This window comes from Sinohyriopsis cumingii, chromosome 7, assembly GCF_028554795.1.
Source record: "Sinohyriopsis cumingii isolate HCF-2022 chromosome 7, ASM2855479v2, whole genome shotgun sequence".
Classification (NCBI taxonomy): domain Eukaryota; kingdom Metazoa; phylum Mollusca; class Bivalvia; order Unionida; family Unionidae; genus Sinohyriopsis; species Sinohyriopsis cumingii.
This window is the reverse complement of record NC_142967.1, coordinates 87,430,092-87,450,938: the sequence shown is the minus strand read 5'-3', so window position 1 is coordinate 87,450,938 and position 20,847 is coordinate 87,430,092. Positions and strand designations below refer to the sequence as shown.

At 35.0% G+C, this 20,847-nt stretch overlaps 1 protein-coding gene across 2 annotated transcripts in view; it reads left to right on the top strand.

Annotated features, from left to right (window-relative positions):
- The first annotated feature begins 2,145 nt into the window (after nt 1-2,145).
- The window catches only part of LOC149795672 (interstitial collagenase-like), a 157,594-nt gene continuing 138,892 nt past the window's right edge, over nt 2,146-20,847 (top strand). For both annotated transcript variants that reach the window (XM_089965511.1, XM_089965510.1), the window contains exon 1: nt 2,146-2,453. In XM_089965511.1, coding sequence (XP_089821637.1) covers nt 2,256-2,453 — 198 coding nt within the window. In that variant the 5' untranslated portion in view covers nt 2,146-2,255. The remainder of the gene's footprint in view (nt 2,454-20,847) is intronic.

The following is a 20,847-nucleotide window of genomic DNA, read 5'->3' as shown; positions in this document are numbered from 1 at the left end:
ACTTCTGTTATCTAACGTGTCTTACGGGCACAGCAGTGGAGATAAAAATATAAGTTCTTGTGACCTTGTTTCCTATATTTCTTGTAATTTCAATATTACATGGCAATAAAATAAATTCAAACTAGACTACACTTAACTGAAACTCATGACGAGTCAACGTTTATGCTTTGTTGGCCTCATTTATCACAAGACATGGGTCATATCGATCTAGTTGACTATTGTAAGGACTTACTTGGCTAAAGACAATGACCATCTAGATCTAGCTGAATGATGTAAGGATCTATTTGGCTAAATATATAGACCATTTGGATCTAGATCGGTGCTTTAAGGACTTATTTGGTTAAAGACATGGACCATTTGGATCTAGATGAATGCTGTAAGGACTTATTTGGCTAAAGACATGGACCATTTTTCTCTAGCTAAAAATGTAAGGACTTACTCGGCAAAAGACATGGACTATCTGGATCTAACTGAATACTGTAAAGACATGGGCCATTTGTCTCTAGCTAAATAATGTAAGGACTTACTCGACAAAAGACATGGACTATCTGGATCTAACTGAATACTGTAAAGACATGGGCCATTTTTCTCTAGCTAAATAATGTTAGGACTTACTCGACAAAAGACATGGACTATCTGGATCTAACTGAATACTGTAAAGACATGGGCCATTTTTCTCTAGCTAAATAATGTAAGGACTTACTCGACAAAAGACATGGACTATCTGGATCTAACTGAATACTGTAAAGACATGGGCCATTTTTCTCTAGCTAAATAATGTTAGGACTTACTCGACAAAAGACATGGACTATCTGGATCTAACTGAATACTGTAAAGACATGGGCCATTTTTCTCTAGCTAAATAATGTAAGGACTTACTCGACAAAAGACATGGACTATCTGGATCTAACTGAATACTGTAAAGACATGGGCCATTTTTCTCTAGCTAAATAATGTAAGAACTTACTCGACAAAAGACATGGACTATCTGGATCTAACTGAATACTGTAAAGACATGGGCCATTTTTCTCTAGCTAAATAATGTAAGGACTTACTCGACAAAAGACATGGACTATCTGGATCTAACTGAATACTGTAAAGACATGGGCCATTTTTCTCTAGCTAAATAATGTTAGGACTTACTCTGCAAAAAACATGGACTATCTGGATCTAGCTAAATACTCTAAGGACTCTTTTGGCAAAAGACATCCGTCATCTAACTGAATACTGATAGGACTTACTTGGAAAAAGACATGGACTACCTGGATCTACCTCAATACTGTATAGCAGACAATTTTAGCAACTGTAAATTTTCGAGAAAGGGATCACGAAACTAACTAGCGATTTCAATTTCGGCCAATAGAACGCAGAATGATGCCTTCTTTGTTCCGTCAACTTTTAACTTGCACCCAAAGCCCTGAGGTAACAAATATATGATAATTTCATATGGATAGTGTAAAATTATGAATATATGATTATTGAACATGTATAAAGATATGATGCAATGTAAAACAAAAGAATCGTTAATGGTTCACCTTCCCAAATCCCCCCCCCCCCTATAATATGATTCGGAGTTATTATCTAAATTCTGCAACATATATTGTTTTGGCCATGTCATGGATTCATAAACCTTTGTCAACTATTTTGAAAATAGTTACGACAGTAGCTATTTTAAACATTAACGTTTGACTTACCTCACCCCGATCTCTGGTACCCCATCGGAGGAAGCCAAATGGACAGGTATATTGCCAGTTTGAATGAATTGTAACACTGTAAAAGGAGGTCGCATAAAGGGCAAGTGAATAAAACACATGGTGGAGTGGAGATGAGTGGGTGTAACAATATTCCCTTTTACTTTATTTATTTATTTATTTATTTATTTATTTATCTATTTATTTATTTATTCATACTTGTTAATTTAAAAAAGAAGCATTTCAAAACTTTTTTGCTGTTGTTTGTTTCCGTTCTTTTTCATTTTGTGCCTAAACAATTTTGGAGCGAGCAATTTTTGGGGAAAACGTTCTTACGGACTTGCAATTGCCGCCCAAGTAAGATATCGAAAGCTGTTTTCAACGTGCTATACTTCTGGCATGGAAAGATATCTTGTTAGGTGACTTGGTTCGCCAGCGTTATTAGGAGCTAGCGGGTTATAATTAAATGTTTCCGTTACTCTAAGCCATCTCCACGGAAAACAGCAAGAATCAAACTTCTTTTTTCAGAAAGACTAAATAGGATAAAGTACAAGTGGCGAGTGAATGATGCCCAGGCATGGACTGATGCATATTTTGATATGCATGTCCGTATTATGTTTTCTGTCACTGTCAATATTGATGTGGAATTTCACTGCTGCTATTTCGGAGCACTCCGTGAAAAATGTGATAAACAGGACGATTAGAGAAATAGTGAGGCAGAAAAAGAGCAGACGATTTCAAAAGTGGGGTATAGATATCGACGTAAGTATTACATGTTACTATAGCAACAATATAAACAATAATAACAATTATATTATCGCCACAAACAGCAGAAAAGAATACCGCCAATGATGATGATAATGATCAAGATGATAATCTGAACGAAGATGACATTGTTATATCCTAAAAGCACAAAACATCATTGATATAGTGCATCCATTTTAAATTCTGAAGGTTCTGTATTGCTACTTACATTGCGGACAGAAACATATAAAAAGTCACCATTTTTATGTTCTCAATTTTTTATATTCCCAAAATAGCGGGTGTGAATTTGGCTTATTTAGCAGATTTCTAACCAGACATAACTGGCGCCTTTCCCCTCCACTTTTTCTTGATATTAATAGCCATCATGGTGTTACGAGTCTTACAGAATATATCTCTTTGTGTTCTCTGTATCATCGACTGAAAAATCATCTCTTTGTGTTCTCTGTATCATCAACTGAAAAATCATCTCTTTGTGTTCTCTGTATCGTCGACTGAAAAATCATCTCTTTGTGTTCTCTGTATCATCGACTGAAAAATCTCTTTGTGTTCTCTGTATCATCGACTGAAAAATCATCTCTGTGTTCTCTGTATCATCGACTGAAAAATCTCTTTGTGTTCTCTGTATCATCGACTGAAAACTCATCTGAGTTCTTGGCATATTTGAAATTATTTTATGATATCCGGAGATTTAACAAAACAATTCCTTTATCGCAGCATATATATATATATATATATATATATATATATATATATATATATATATATATATATATATATATATATTCCATGGTAAGTTTGAGAAAACTATCTTATTTTTAATACAACCGAAAACGGCCCGATTTTTAATAGATCAGATACAAAGCGCTTATTGTAATTAACAATGCAGTTCCGAAATGTGGTCAGCAATGAATTCTGCATAATGAACTGTTACAGCTGTCGTTCCAATCAAAGTCAGTATTGTATTTAGATATTTTTATTTGTATCAAAGTGAATATTGTTTCTAGACAGGCATTTTTCTGTGTATCAAAGTTAAAAATGTTGTTTAGACATGCATTTTGCTGTGTATACAGTATTACTTTGCATTTATATTTGATTGTATATTGTTTGCTTAACGGTTGGAGTTAAATTGCTTAATAAACAAATAGTATAAATTTATCCGATAAATTCATTGTCATGACAAAACTTCCAGACGTAAACGACTACGACAAAATAGTCACCATAACAATTGTATGTCATCATCATCATCATCAGTAGTAGTAGTAGTTAGGGTTTGACTTTACTGTCATGTTTCAATTGAAGTATTTTCGTCATTGTTTTAAGCAGTTTTATGGTTTGTTTCGTCATTGTTTGAAGCGACCGTTCCGGTGGCCTAGTGGGTAGAGCGTCCGCCTCGGATGCGGGAGGTCGCGGGTTCGAACTCCGGCCGAGTCATACCAAAGACAAATAAAAATGTCACTAACAGCTAACAGGAGGGAGAATCATGTTGTTTTATCATTGTATGAGTCAGTTTTTACTTTAAATATGTTTGTTTCGGCATTGTATGAGGCAGTTTTGACCTTTATGAGGCAGTTTTGACCTTTATGAGGTTGTTTCGTCATTGTATGAGGCTGATGTTGTTATAATAGTTTAGTATGCCGTGGTATCTTTATTGTATACAGTAATGTTGACATTATATGTGGTGCATTCATTATTATGTGAGATTATTTTGTTAGCATATTCAGGGATTTTTTATTTTGTGGTCCAGACCGTATCAAGCGCGGTATATCTTCATTTATATTTGAGGGAGCGGCGATAGCTCAGTTAGTAGTGTCAATCAACGTGCAATCACTGTGTATTGCTTCGACACTCATCCAGGCAGCCTCGGCGTTTTCTTAGGAAGAGCAGTTTGTTCCGTTTCTTCGGAATCATATAGCCGATAATCTGCTGAAAGTATCGTTGAAACCTTAATGCTCTAGTCCTTGTCCTTGTATCCCGTACTTAGAGCTCTATATGCAACCGTGACCTCATTATATTCCGTACTTAGCGCTCTATATGCAACAGCGACATCTTTATATTCCATTCTTAGAGCTCTATATGCAACAGTGACCTCTTTATATTATGTACTTAGAGCTCTATATGCAACAGTGACCTCTTTATATCCGTCCTTAAAGCTCTGTATACGACAGTGATATCTTTATATTCTGTGCTTAAATTACAACATGCATTGCTGATTTTATTATCCGATAACGGAATTACGATGATGGTGATGATGATTTTATTATCCAGTTACGCAGTTATAATGATGATGTGTTTCATTTTATCATCCGATTACGTAATTACGACGACGACTACGATGATTTCATTGCCCGATTACTTAATTACGATAATGGTGACGATGATGATTTTAATATCCGATTGCATAATTATGATGATGATAATGTAAGCCGTTAATGTCCGAAAATAAGCGAGACAATGCAATGTAGCTACTGATATTGGATGCTAGTGACTGAACTCGCTGATAGTGCTGCTTACGTTACGGAGGATCCGACTTTGGTCATAAAAATGTTCTTTGTTTTGCAGAGTCCAAACATGTAAAAACCTTACGGACAATTTTGTGCGCGAAATATTGCACCCAAAAAATATTGTCTGTAAACAACTAAATATTAAACGAATTACACAGGTGTTGCAGATAACAGTATACATGTGTTACCGATGCGTTACAAAATAACAATATACAAGAGTTACCCAGGCGTTACAAAATAACAATATACACGAGTTACCCAGGCGTTACAAATAACAGCATGCATCAGTTTGCATTCATGTCAACCGGTGAAAGTGAGAAAGGTGTTTAATGTTAACTGTTGGTTGTCTATCAACATCATTCAACTACTGCAAAAAGAAAATATCTCTACCGATCTGTCTGTATATCTGTATATCTAGAAACACACACACACACATACATACATACATACACACGCATATATATATATATATATATATATATATATATATATATATATATATATATATATATATATATCCTTCTGTCAATTTATCTATTTATCGCTTTCCATCTCTTCATATGTTTGTAAAGTTAAAACAAATGAGATAATGCAATGTAGGTAACGAAAATGCACAATAAAGAAATACCATTGCACCAGAAGTGAAGGTTCTTTTTATGTTAGGGATACTCAGTGAATAAGTTGTACTTTTCCAATATCAAATATATTCAATGTAATCCTATTTCACATAACGACTTTCGATCATTTCACTGTGTACATGTATCTGTACATGCGTGTAAAAACATTAAGTTCGATCCGCACAAAACTGTACTGTTACAAAACCGCCAAATCGTCAATAACCCTTTAGAAAAAGTCCATTAGATCGTTTACCAAATACGAGTGGGACTTCCACGTCTATCAGGTTGTCTACCAAATACGAGTGGGACTTCCAAAACTCAATACTTTACGGTACGGACACGCCGAGCTTCAGTACCAAAAATGTTCCAAGAAGGATGATGATGATGATGATGATGATGATGATGATTATTACTTCAAAGACTACAAATTTGCTGCGTTCTTGCCTGATTGTACCAGTCGATTGAACACATATAAACAAACGGTCTAATGATAGGAAAGGAATAGCCATTTTCAACGTTTTAGCAAGAACATTATTTTGTCTACTTGGGACAGGGATTAGAAGTACAGTGTTTTAGCTGTGGTCTGATCATCCGTATGAATTTATGGATCTGTAAAGTTTCATCTGTCCTAGAGGCAGTATAAAATGTCCTTACCTTCCTATTGTCTTTCTACTGATCGTACTACGGTACATTTGTGACGGTACATAAGAGAAGACAGTACCGTTCTCCAGAACAAAAATAGTAAGGCTTCCAAGAACAAGGATAAAAAGGAAGACTTCCTAAAACGACACTTCATACGACTACAAACGCAGAGATAAAATAAAAATCATTAAAGACAGCAAGAATTTAGCAACTGACTCAAGTCCAATGAGGAACTTGAGTGCGATTCTGTGCCTTGTGTCCAGACTGACGCCTTACCTTGAGACATCAGCGATGCAACACAGCTTGGCCACACCTGTTTTGCTACCATGCAAAGCGATGCCGTACGTGTACCACCCTACGGATCTCATCCGTGCTTGTGCAAACTACTTAATATACCACCGCTACCTCATCGAAATGCGCTCGTAAAAGAAGAATATACATTTCTTGTGGCTTTCATGGTTATTATAACTGTTGTGGAAGTCGATTCCAGGCGTGTAAAGGGAAATGGTTTAAATATATGGATGGACCTAATACCAAACAATTAGCCAGAGCTAGATTTGTCTACTTGGGAGACTCGGCTTACATGGAACATGCCAGATGGTCTCCACGCTGTCAGTGCCTTCCTTCGCTTGGACCAAAGAAGTAATATCGTTTTACAAAGTTTACTGTATTTATTCAAAACAAGAAATGTCACAATATAGTCCGTCTAAAACTCACCAACGTCGATCGATGCTCGTAATGAAGTTGCTACGACGTACCGAAAATCAGTGGAGTCGAAATCCACGAATAAAAAGATGTGGGCGATGCGATTCTCTTCAGTGCATGTTCACTCCTGAATGAAAGAGATGTCACCCCAAGAAGTGTACACCACTCTCCTCCAGTATGGACTGCCTCCTCGTTTAGCCGGACATTAGGATGAGTTGTCGGTGCTGACTAAATTCAATGCAAAATCAGCTCATTCAAACAGCACCAAAAGAAATCATGGATACAATGTGTAAATTTTCTTTGAATGTTTTGAAATGAATGGTAACAATGTCCAAGCTACAGAAGAATGCTTAGGAAAATATCGAAACGTTCATTGCCAAATGTTGAAAAAGAAAAACTCATGAGCCAAACGAATACGTTGTTCGTTCAACGCAGAGGATTTCTACCCATGCTTATATGACGGCTTGCTCAAATGGCCTGTTCCTTTGATAGGATCGATTGCTTGGCACATTTTAGGAGGCATCATGAGAAGATAAAAGGGACCCATTGTTTGGAAAAGCCTCATACGTGTTCCTTGGAATCTCATGGAAGGACGAAAGCCGACTTTAGTGACCTACCACACGATAGATGGAATTCTTTCCTTGGTACACCTCATTTACCTCCGAATCTTTTCCAGATCCGCTTGGGTAGTTCCTTTGATTTCTAGAACTAGCTCCGAGTAAGTGAGAGCGTTAAAGTTGGTTTTGAAAAAAGTGGTCATTACCCTCTCCGATGGCGAACAGAAAAAGGCACCAAATTTCTGAAGCAATCTTTCCCAAAAATTGAGAAAGAGAGACATTCATTTTTGTTCGTCACCGAGAAACCTGAGACGAAAATCAGTTTCGTGGAACGTTTTCAACACACTTTAAAAGAACGCATGTGGAAATATTTTACACACCAATACACTCTTAATAACTGAGATCTTACCTGTCCCTGCATGAAGCCACGTGACAGGTACTAACACCAGTCACTGCATTTCGTGCGACGCTTATGCAGAAGGTTATGTTTTGTGGGCCTTTATGTTATGTTTTGTGGGCCTTTGATTTCACTCCTGACTAAGGCAGCGACGAGTAATATTTTCACCATATAAAATCCGACCAACTTCGTGTTAAACTTCAGTTTGCAGAACCTCTAGCCAACACGGCGAACGTCATCTTGTATGCAGAATTTGACAATACTCTGGAAATCAACAGTTGATAGGAGTTATTCTAGACAATTAGACATTCTGGAATACGAGGAATCACTTGAGATGGGCGACCAGGATGTCTTTGAGCCAGAAACCAAAAACTACAGGAAAAGACAAAGAGGCAGTGATGATGTTAAAATTGGCCAGAACAAGAACAACATTTAGTCTACTGTTTTGATAATGACCTTGCTGAAAGAAATACAGCTCTCACCCAAGATTTGTTTTTGGTATGTCACACTGATCATCCGAGTCAGATTCAGCACTAATAATGTATGACGAGGAGCCAAGAAGAAAAATTGGAAGTGTATCTGGATGACGCCTGGAGTCGTATTTCCGAAGAGAAAGTGTCGAACAAGTGGTTTAAAAACTTGAGTGACCATTCTTCTCCTCCAATGACGTCTCTGGAGATCCAACGCATCGAACTTTTCTTGCAACAGAGTACGGAGACGGAGACTCATACTTTCATGTGAAACGAATATGGATACATAGGAACGTCATTACATTTTAATGCACAGTTCGTACACAGCTTCTACGAATTATGTGGTGTGTGCTAAAGATGAACTTCAAACCTAAAGACATCCAAGCCTATACCATCAACACAGTAATCAACCAGGAACCCATTGGGTAGCCGATCACAGTGTGGACTATTGCAATTCTTGCGGATCGCAACCTTTGGAAGACGATATCATTGACTTTAGGTGAAGAAATACCGTATCGACTCGATTCAATAATAATACAAGTAACATAGTCCATGTTGTGTGGACAATAGTGTGTGTATATTCTTCATCAACGCTGTCTTGGATATCCCTTAGAACATGTAGTGACTTATTTATTTATCTATTAATATATAACAGAGCTGTATCTACTGTATACATGACCTTCAACACAAAAAATAAAGCAATATATTAAAACACCTAATATAAGTGATAATTAGAAGAAGAACCACATATAATGATACAATCACGGCATATTGCTTATAAAGCAGGAAGCCCAAGTGGGCCTAAAACCTCTCAAGTACAATCTCAGTATTAGTATGACTTTTTCTGAAAACATTCTTCAAAGTTTGTTGAAAAGTTAAAAATTTGATGAAAGATTAGTATTAAGCGTACAGAACGTTATCCAACTAGGATGTTTTCTATCAAATTTGATGAAATCTTTAAGTGATGCTTCGGAAATAAATCAAATATTAATTTTTTAAATTATAGTAATAACAGCCACAGTGGAGTGCATCTCTGCATTTGTATGCATTTTAACGATCTCTTTTTAGAATTGCGCTCGTTCAAATTTTGTTAATTTCTGCTGAGCAGTATTGGAAAGAAGTGGTTTAAAGTTGTTTGTGGTTCTTGTAACGGCAGCCATGCTGGATGGCTGACTTGTTATAACTTGTGTAAAGTTGAAATCTTTATGTTAGGATGTTTTCTGTTAAATTGGTTAAAATCAAGTTGAACCGTTTTTAAGGAGTCGCTAAAAGTTGTTGGGTTTAAACAAACTAAATGTGTTTTATGTTTTGCATGCCATACTGAATTAAAAATCATTATTATTTATACAAAGATGATAGACCTAACTAATCGGATAACTTCTATTTAATTTGGTCAAATTCTTTTTGGCAGTTCTTATGCAGAAATTTTAAATGTTTCCCCCCCCCCCGTTTTTGTGTGACGGCGGCCATATTGGATGGCTGATAGGCATCATTTGTGCAAGACTGAACGGCTTTAGTACCAGTATGATTTCTTTCAAATTTGATCAAATTCAGCTGAGCGGTTTCAAAAACAAGAAGATGTTTTAATCTTTATTGTTCTTTAGTAATGACACATATATTTGCTTGTGACTCGGTATTCATTTGAATGAACATGAAATATCCCTGCGCCAGTATGTTTTCTGTCAGATTCTCTGAACTAGTTATTTAAACGTCCGACGAGTTTTAAGAACTGTAGCCATATTAAATCGAAGATAGGCAAACTTTTGTAAAAAAAAATTAAACGCCTTCTAGCAGGATTCTTTCTGTAAAATCTGGTCGAATTAAGTTAAACAGTGGGTGAAAAGTATGTATTCAATGGTGACCGTACATGATCGCGGATCATTAGTATTAATAGAACAAAAACATTGAATAAAATCCTTTGTTCTTTAGATCTTTTTCACAGAAATTGCTTGAAAGTGTTTTAATTTTTTATTTTTGCTAACAACAACCATGTTTAATAGAAATTGACTTCGTAAATTTTATAAAACGTTTATTCTGAATGTTTTCCGTACAATTTGAACAAATTCAGTTGAGTTGGTCTTGGGAAGCAGTTTTGAAAGTTTCTTTTTAATAAAGGTAGCCGCCAAATGTATCTAATCGGCAAATGGCGAATAAGCATCATTTTTATAAATTTTAAAAGACCGTATAATCAGATTGCTTTCAGGAAAATGCAGGTAAATTCTCTCTCGCAACTCCCGAGGAACTGGTTAAAAGAGTTTTTCTATAATAATTATTATTTATTATTTATTTTATTTATTTTTTTATTGTCTTTTTATATCTTTTTTTAAAAATTTGTTACGGCAGCCATAATTGAGCGTGGATCAGAATATGGACTAATTTGAAAGACCTTGCCAGTATGCTTTCTATCACACCTTGCCTGTATGTTTTCTATCACACCTTGCCAGTATGCTTTCTATCACACCTTGCCAGTATGCTTTCTATCACACCACGCCAGTATGTTTTCTATCACACCGTGCCAGTAAGCTTTCTATCATACCTTGCCAGTATGCTTTATATCACACCTTGCCAGTATGCTTTCTACCACACCTTGCCAGTATGCTTTCTATCACACCTTGCCAGTATGCTTTCTATCACACCTTGCCATTATGCTTTCTGTCACACCTTGCCAGTATGCTTTCTATTACACCTTGCCAGTATGCTTTCTATCACACCTTGCCAGTATGCTTTCTATCACATTTTGCTGAACTCACGGACTGTTTCCTTGTTTCAAAGTAATAAGTTTAATGTTTATCTAGTTTTCGTAACGTCGCCTGTATTTGAAAGAAGACTGGCATCATTTGTATGCAAACATATTTGGTGAAAGTCTTATACGTTTTATTTTGAGAAGTATTTCTAATTTTGTTTACGTAATGGTGGTCATATGTGATGACGAATTACTATCATTTATACAAGTTTGAGACGGCTTTCTGTCGGAATGCATTCAAATTTGCAAATGTTGATAGCCAACAAACAACGTGCGTCTAGGATAGTTCATCGCCATAAGTTTACGTGGCCTTATGGCTTGATCTGAAAAAAAAAACCGTAGCATAAGCTGACGCAAACATCAAATATAAACAAAACATACCCATTAAAAATACTACGTACGACAGCTCTCATTAAATATAAACAAAATCTACCAATTACAAATAATACGGATCACGTACGACAGTTCTGGTGTTGTGTACAAGTCTAATGGGAAAACACTGAGTTGTACTCATAATTCGGGTTAAAAATTCAGAGCAGGACTGAGTGCCGCAAACGTAATTGCTGATGTCAGTTTTAATGCGAGTTAGTGTCTATCCCAGCCATCTGCTTTTGCTGTGTTTAGGTACTGTATAATTTAGATATCATCACGTACATAACAAGAAACATATACATCAAAGGGGAACACAGGAGTATTTCCACATTTTAATTCAAAAATTAAGTGCACGTGAAGTAATTAAGATACAGTACATAAAGAATAGTATATCTTTCCTTTGCAACCTTATCTTAACTTTAATGGAACTTTTTTATATAAAATTTCTACCTTGTTCGCATTTATAGCGAATATTGACGAGTCACTTTTAATCTGTGAGTGAAAAAAAGAAACGTTTGGGCACTATGGTCGTTTCAAAGTTTCAAATGGATGAACATGTTAAGTTTGGTGAACTTGTAAAATACTTATCTGGATATTTGTCCGCAATTTTAGATGGCCAACAAATAACAGAGTTTGTAAACATTCAGAGAACACATGACGATTCATAAACGTGCAAAAAGCAGTATTTATCATGCAACATAGAAGCAAACATTTATATGCCTGTAAACGGTTGTATGAAATGCTGATGATCAACCGGAGAAAGAATTAGGATTAATTAAAGACAAAGGTGCCATTTCTACAGAAACTAAAAACAGGAACTGAACATAACTATTGCAAATACAAGGAGAGAGCAAGTAATGTTTTACTAGGAAAATAGTTGCAACAGTTGGAAGGGACGGGGATAAATAAGTGTCTTATATGGTATTGTTCTCTATGCTAAAGGTACTAAATATCGTTGTCAGATGTTGTTATGTATTCTGTGCTATCATTCATTAGCAAATGCAGTCCAGTCATCAACTCAGACAGCTATCAAAATTAGCCAAATGATAGAAGCACAGATCAAAGCGGTGTTATGTACTTTACCGGATTTTTGTAATTTAAGTTCGAATTATCTCTGGAAGCATGTTTGAAAACATTCAGACGTATTCATTTCAAATAGACGACAGCTTCGTAGCAAATTACGAAAAAGAAAACGACCGGGACTTATCAGAGCCAAATAAAAAAAAAAAAAAAAAAATCCTGAATAGATAAATGTGTACGTGCAGCTTTTTGTTTGTTCATGGTCTTCATGTTAAAATATCTGAATCTCTAAGCCATGCAAAAGAGTCTCACGGCGTAAAAAGACTAGACAATACCAAAAATAGAAATGATGCAGTGACCTATTCTGACCCATGCATTGCTATTGTCATCCTTTTCTTCCTTTTGCCAAAGTATTCTTAAGAACTGTTTTCGCTGGCTTTCATGAATCTAGCTTTTGATCAATTAAAACAGTTCTCTGCTTGATCAGGGTCAGAAAGGGTAGGTAATTTGACTTGATCAGGGTCAGAAAGGGTAGATAATTAGACCTGATCAGGGTCAGAAAGGGTAGATAATTTGACTTGTTCGAAGACATCACCATCATCATCACTAGCACCTTTACACTTTGTCAAACTTAACTATCTACTTTAAAAATCAGTTGATAGAACACCTAACATTTTTAATGCGTTGTCTGATTAACGACTTGTTTCATTGCTTCTCAAATTATATTTCTTATATTTTGAATTAATCCTGAGTTTTTAATACCTTGGTAGTTTTTGTTTCATGTACTGTTTATTGGAACTTTGATCAGAACTCAGTTACACATACAATATTATGCTTTTGAGGACGTTTTTTAAGATGTCAATGGAACAACCACGACATATAAATATTGCGGAAACTGCACAAGTAAATCATTTTATTTTCACGTAGTTTATTGCAGAATGTTTATTTTTATATCGGAGTGTTACGGTAATTGTGCTTTTCTTTTTCCTTTACATTTTGGATAGAGTTTCTGTCAATTTATACAAGACATATAGACTCACCTAGTTTTTGTCTGGATGAAGATATTATTTTTTTATTTAGGCGTTAATACAAACAGTTCCTATGTTTCTTTGCCACCAGTAAGATCAACATGGGCAGAAGTATCAAAATTTAGTTATTCATAAATATAACGTCAGCAACAGGAATAATTATTGCATGAACAATTGCTAACTGTCTACCATTTAGATGAAGCAATTATCTTCTCCAGCTTTTGATCATAATGGCATATGTGAAGAAATAATTACACCTTACAAAACAAAGATAAACAGAGCTATACACAAGAGTACTTGATTGAAAGATTGAGCCAACAAGATTTGGTGTCTTAAAATATAAATAAACAAGACGATAATGGAAGACACGGTTATTAATCAACAATAGATCTTTTTCAGTTTTAAACCCACCTGTATGTAAAACTTTAAGCTATAGTGAATGATGACGTATTTATCGTTGTTGTTGTTGTTTGGGTTGTTGTTTGGGTTTAACGAAATTTCGAAACGCGTGATATGCTATACATGACAGGCCGGTATACATGTGGTGGAGGAAGAACCCGAGAAAACCCCGAAAAGAACAACCGACCCACTACAACGTACTGGCAAGCTTTCGCACATACCCACGTTAGCCAAGCCCGAGGCTCAAACCCACGCGGACAGAGGTGAGATGGCAATAAATGGTAAAGGCTAGTGCTTTAGGCCACTTGGCCACACAGGGTAATTTATAAAATACTTTTGATGTTGGTTATGTACGCTTGTAATCATGAATCAACTGCTTTTCCAAGGAAGATAAATCATTCTGATTTCGAAAAAAGTTCTCTGGAGCTAAACTGTAGCCCCTTTCTGGTATAGTCATGCGAGTATATTGGAATCTACAAAAATCAACTTCTAAAGGGCGACATGGATTATTCTGATATTTTGGAAAACATGTATTCTACCCCTTTGGTGTTTACATCAGTTGCCCATCTAAACGTTGTCTAATGGTATCTTGTGATCTTTAACCCAGTTTAGGAGACTGTTAGCAACGCGGTACATATTGAATTAAACTTACCTTGATCACATCTTTAAAATGCGATATCGCCACATTACGTATGTGATGTCATGTTAAATTGTAGTCTTATTTAATTCGAAATTATTTAGAACAGTAGTATGGAAATGGGGCTTTTGCCTCATCCAATATCCTATGGGTACCCCACCAACTCTTGCCTCTAACACCCCCCACGCGACCCATAGATGATTGATTATTTCTTTGTCGAGGGATTGCTAGAGGTGTAAACACCCACGTGATGCAAGTGTGTCATTCATGGTGGTTAGAGTCTCGTACGGCTGTCCGTGTCCCCATAGTGTATTGAATGAGGTCAAACAGCCCATTCCATGCTACTCTGTGCTAGTCTGTAGTGATTGTGGAAAGGAAACATTCCTGCAAAGTGAGTGTTGATCCATTGCAGCAATCGATATACACACGCTGCTAAGTCTACTATATTAGCTGTTAGTGTATTGATTTTTTTTCACAGTGCGCTGTATGTATATTTTTCATTTTATGTTGGTGAAAAAGGAAAAATATAGCCGAGTTGTGAATATAGCTTGTGTTAAATGCTAGGAGTGGCTTAATATAGAAAATGTTGAGCGACAGACAGGCAGTTGATTGCCAAAGCATTATGAAAGAGTTTATTAAGGTCGCTAGCAATTATGTAGTCATGGAAAATCAGAGATATAGTAGAAAAACTTAAATTGATGTATCGTTTGAATGTGTCGTATAGATTCATTACTAGAGCGCATCTATTGCCGGAGCTACCACGATTTGGATATACTGTTTCCCACTTGCAGCATGTTTTCGACAAACTAGCATCTTGATACCGAGAACCAAAAAGCATGCAAACACAATTTTTTTAATAAAAAAAAGTAACAACAACAACAAAAATTCCCCCAAAACCAAACACAGATACCGAACACAAAAGCCAAACACAAACACGGAAACCGAAAACCAAACACAATATGCACAAAAGCGATACACTTGCAACGGCAGGCAAAGACACAAACACCGGCAGACAAAGATACCGAAGCAAACACAATCCAAAGCCATCGAAGCAAACAACAAAAATCCAAAACTCGCCTCACTATAAACAATCAAACAATTGGAGACATAACGTAGCCTGTGTATACAAAATGGAAAACAAAAACAATTGGAGACATAACGTAGCCTGTGTATATAAAATGGAAAACAAAAACAATTGGAGATATAACGTAGCCTGTGTATATAAAATGGAAAACAAAAACAATAGGAGACATAACGTAGCCTGTGTATATAAAATGGAAAACAAAAACAATAGGAGACATAACGTAGCCTGTGTTTATAAAATGGAAAACAAAAACAATAGGAGACATAACGTAGCCTGTGTATATAAAATGGAAAACAAAAACAATTGGAGACATAACGTAGCCTGTGTATATAAAATGGAAAACAAAGTTGCTAAGAACTACTGACCAATTACAGCTGGATTAGTTTTAACCAATCAAAAGACACCTATCCTAACTAGACAAGTTAGGAATGAACAATCAAATATAATTTGGATATTTAAAATTCAGATTACATCTAGTAATATGCCGGACTCGCATATTTACCTGCCAAGTGTTAATGATCTCGAACTTTGTCCGGATTTATTATTTCTCACAGCTGTAACATATATTTATGGAATTTAATCTTTAACATCCTCATATCAAATGTGTCTGGCTGTTTTGATTCAGCATGCTTTGAATTATACCGGACACTTCTGGTCCGTGTGTCCAAAACATAATTCCGGCACACATTGCCACGGCATGATTGTTTGGTACAAGTTTCTGCACGATGTTGCTTTGAAAATCACAATAAACGACAAACATGGCTTCTATTTCCTGTATATCTGCACGTAGTATCTTTCTCTTTCTACTGAATTTATTCTAAAAGACTTTATGTATCATGATATAATGATTTAGATACGCATGTGTAGGGATATCAAAGTCAGTCTTCAATCTAAATACGTATGTGCAGGGATATCAAAGTCAGTCTTCAATCTAAATACGCATGTGCAGGGATATCAAAGTCAGTCTTCAATCTAAATACGCATGTGCAGGGATATCAAAGTCAGTCTTCAATCTAAATACGCATGTGCAGGGATATCAAAGTCAGTCTTCAATCTAAATACGCATGTGCAGAGATATCAAAGTCAGTCTTCAATCAGACTCATGACTATCTAAATTGTATTTTCTCCTGACTTATGTATGACTACTCTGTTTGTCCAACATAGATTTGTCAATAAGAAATAACCCACTGCTTTTTACTTTAAATAAATTGGTCATTTTGTTCTTAATAAATGCAAGCAAATGTATATAGTACCTTCCTCTGAGTTGTTTATGCTTAGCTATACGCCATGTTTAATATTCAATCCCGTCAGATATCATATTTTTACTTTCGCTTTATTAGTACAAATGTAGTATCTAAAATGCCGAAACAACTTTTAAGTGACAAAGCCCATTTCAACATTAGTTACTGTCTTAATACTGTTGGCTTCACATTGCGTATCCTCTATTCACCTTCTTGAATCGTTCGTTTAATAAATTTGACCGTTAAGCCTACTGGAACTTCTGCGTAATGAAATTGTTAAAAACTATTATCTTATTAAATAAGGTTAAATGTCATTGAAATATTCATTATAATCTTTATTGATTACATGGCAAAATCTAACGTCATTTCAATTTCTTTGATATGTATCTTAAAGATGTTTGTGTGTGTGTGTGTGTGTGTGTGTGTGTTTACCGATTATATTTAAATTCTATCGATTCACACAGCTTAATTATTTTCTATTTGAAACACCATTTAAAAGGGGTTACATTTCTCTAAATTGCTTTGGTGTTGAGTATCGATAATCGAAGTCATCACTGTGAATTATGTAACTAAAAATATGGCAAAATTATTAACTGATTTATATTTATAACCACGTTACTGTTTATGTGTAATACTGGATAATGTTTTACTGGCTTGCTTTATTGTATAATACGTTCTATGTAGTGTGACATATTATGTTATGGATATGAATTATGTATCAGATCATTGTTTCCAGGTCTTTTGACATAGTACACAAGTCAAAATCGTGTTACAATTTTCATTTGTGTGCTACGTCATTGTTTTATGTTGTTTTGTAGTCCACCCTATGAAAATGTTTCACTCCACAGATCTTTCGGAATGTATGCAGTTCGTTTGTTTTACGTCTACAGACTTGTTTACTAATGCATACATGCTATATAATATTTATTTACCTGTAAATTCTTCGCAGACGACATTGTATGACCTCCATTTAGTCGTCCATGTGAAGTAGAGACTATATTATTTTTAATTCCAGCATGAGCCATTTATTTAAATATTTTCACTATTTGCTAGGTTGTAAAATACGCATAAATGTATTATTCCAGCCAACTAATTGTATATTACAGTCTATCAGTGAAAAGGCAAACACGCTAGTATTCAGAACTTTGGAGAGAAAAAATTGAACTGATGATAGTACATACAGTACAAATGCGTTTAACACGTTCACTAATCACCAAATAATAATAATAATAATAATAATAATAATAATAATAATAGAGTATGGTGGTTCTATTTAAATATCATATTTAATTATTTGCTAACGTGGTCCGATTGACAGGACTTTGGAACTACTTTCTCAAAAGTGACAAGAGTAAAGCCGTTCTAGAATTGGTTCATACACATATCTATCTCCATATTTATGATGTATATATATATATATATATATATATATATATATATATATATATATATATATATATATATATATATATATATATGTATGTATATATATATATTTATTTATTTATTTATTTATTTATTTATGGGACTGACACTGTTTATAGTTATTTATGCAAAATTTGATACTCAGTATTTCGGAAGACTTGGTGAAAAATGTAACGACAGACGATAAGCGATTCCGAATATGAGGCAACAATCTCAAAAGTGGGAAATATCTATCAATATAAGAACTGTATCTATACCAACACATCAGTGGAACAATCATGACGATGAATCAACACCATCACCATCACCGCCACCACAACCAATAACAACAATAATGACAAATAACTGAGCCATCGCTGCCTCTACCGATCCTTTCGGCATAGTATCACTTGGTAAAATGCCGACGTAATCTCACATGCGTACATGTCTTCACAGTGCAAGTTCGACGAATAATGTCTAAGAAATTGTTTATGACGGTTTGATGCAGTTAACTGCGGGCGAGAACACCTCTGGTTATCGGATAATTGTGTATTTCATTAATGCGTGAAATATTTGTTTACTGTTAACGTATATTCAATTTAGATACTCATATTTTACTCAGCCATCTACAAACTCACCATCCGTCCGCCTCTTGCTTCATTTCACAACAATAATCAGAAAATGGATCCTTCAGTACACTTGCCTTACTGACGTTTTTCACTTACTATTATCTCAGGTTATCCTAGGATGAAATACACTTGACTTACTGACGTTTTTCACTTACTATTATCTCAGGTTATCCTAGGATGAAATACACTTGACTTACTGACGTTTCTCGCTTACTAGTATCTCATGATCCTATGCTAGGATGAAAAAGTATTATCGTTACTTTTTAACTCATCGTTGATCCACGGAGAGCGATTTTGAAACACGTATTTCTGCTTTTCCTGTTATCACATACAATATTTTAATACATTTTCGTTCTTTTATTAGGTTTACACACACACACACACACACACACACACACACACACACTGATTTTTAACGTAGTTTTAATAACTTTATTTATATCGCTACGATGTCTGTAGTGCGGCAATTTATAGCGATGTCTAGCACTGAGGTATCCAAGACGGACGCTCTAAGCACTTATTCCATTGGAACGCTCTCTCTCTCTCTCTCTCTGTGAATATATATATATATATATATATATATATATATATATATATATATATATATATATATATATATATATATATATATATGTGTGTGTGTGTGTGTGTGTGTGTGTGTGTATGTATGTGTATATATATATATATATATATATATATATATATATATATATATATATATATATATATATATATATATATATATATATAGATATATATGTGTGTGTATGTATATATATATATATATATATATATATATATATATATATATATATATATATATATATATATATATATAGTTTTGTCCCGTTTTTATATCAAATTTTTATTGCTGTTATTTTTATTATATCTTAAATCTGGACGCCCTCGCAACAGAAACAATTAAATCTTGGTTTAATCATTTGTGTTTACAGACGAAACACAATTATTATTGCGTATGAGCCCGTTAACCTGTTACACTGTGCACCAGCCTATGACGTCAATGTTTTTGGATGCTAGTTGCTGTTCTAATCTTGAATTAGAGCAGTTGAATGCCATAAAGAGATATCGCTGAGTCAGGTTTAATCCCAGTAGATATCTGTTCCAACCATATGTTTTTACTACTGTTACACAGACTGTTGTTTGCAGTTGAGTTCAGGTGACGGAACTTTCTTTTAATTTCCACAGAATAACATGCAATAGTTTTGTTTTCTAACTAGTACATTCAAAATATAATCGAAAACAACGCTAGTATTGTTATTAAAAGAATTACCAACGTGAAATATGCTCGATATATTTTGTATATTAGTGTTGTTTCAATACTTACCTCTTTGAAGGCGCAGAATGGATAGTTTGTGAAAACTATAGTTATCAATAATTGAAATAACTGAAAAAACTCGCATTCATAATGATTGAATGACACACACAAAACGTCAAGAAAGTTTTACCTACGCTTGAAACGCTTTACTCTCGACCAGCACTTGTTGTTAAAATCAGTAGAATCGCCAGCAAATAAATTCAAAGAAATGTTCATTTTTAAATAAAGTTCGCGTTATTATGCTGATATATTTTTCACTAGAGAAAATGTTTACCATTATAGAGAATTTAATTTACATTAGGCCCACACTGGTTTAGTTATTCCCATTGATAGATTTCTCAATCTGCGCTTCACATCATACCAGCATTGAATATTTTGCCACACATATTATGTTTTCTGCTCATTTTCTTCACATTAAGTATGACGAGCGGATCCAACCGTGACCAACAACATCTTGTGTATCCATCCTCCTTACTAATTTCATTTGGTACTTGCCAAAAGGCAGATATAGCTAAGGGCTCGATTTCGTCAAGACGCTCGCTTTGTTCCATCAATGGCTGTCCGTCCTCTATTAGACGCGGTGAAACTCCTTTCTGGCAATCAATAAAG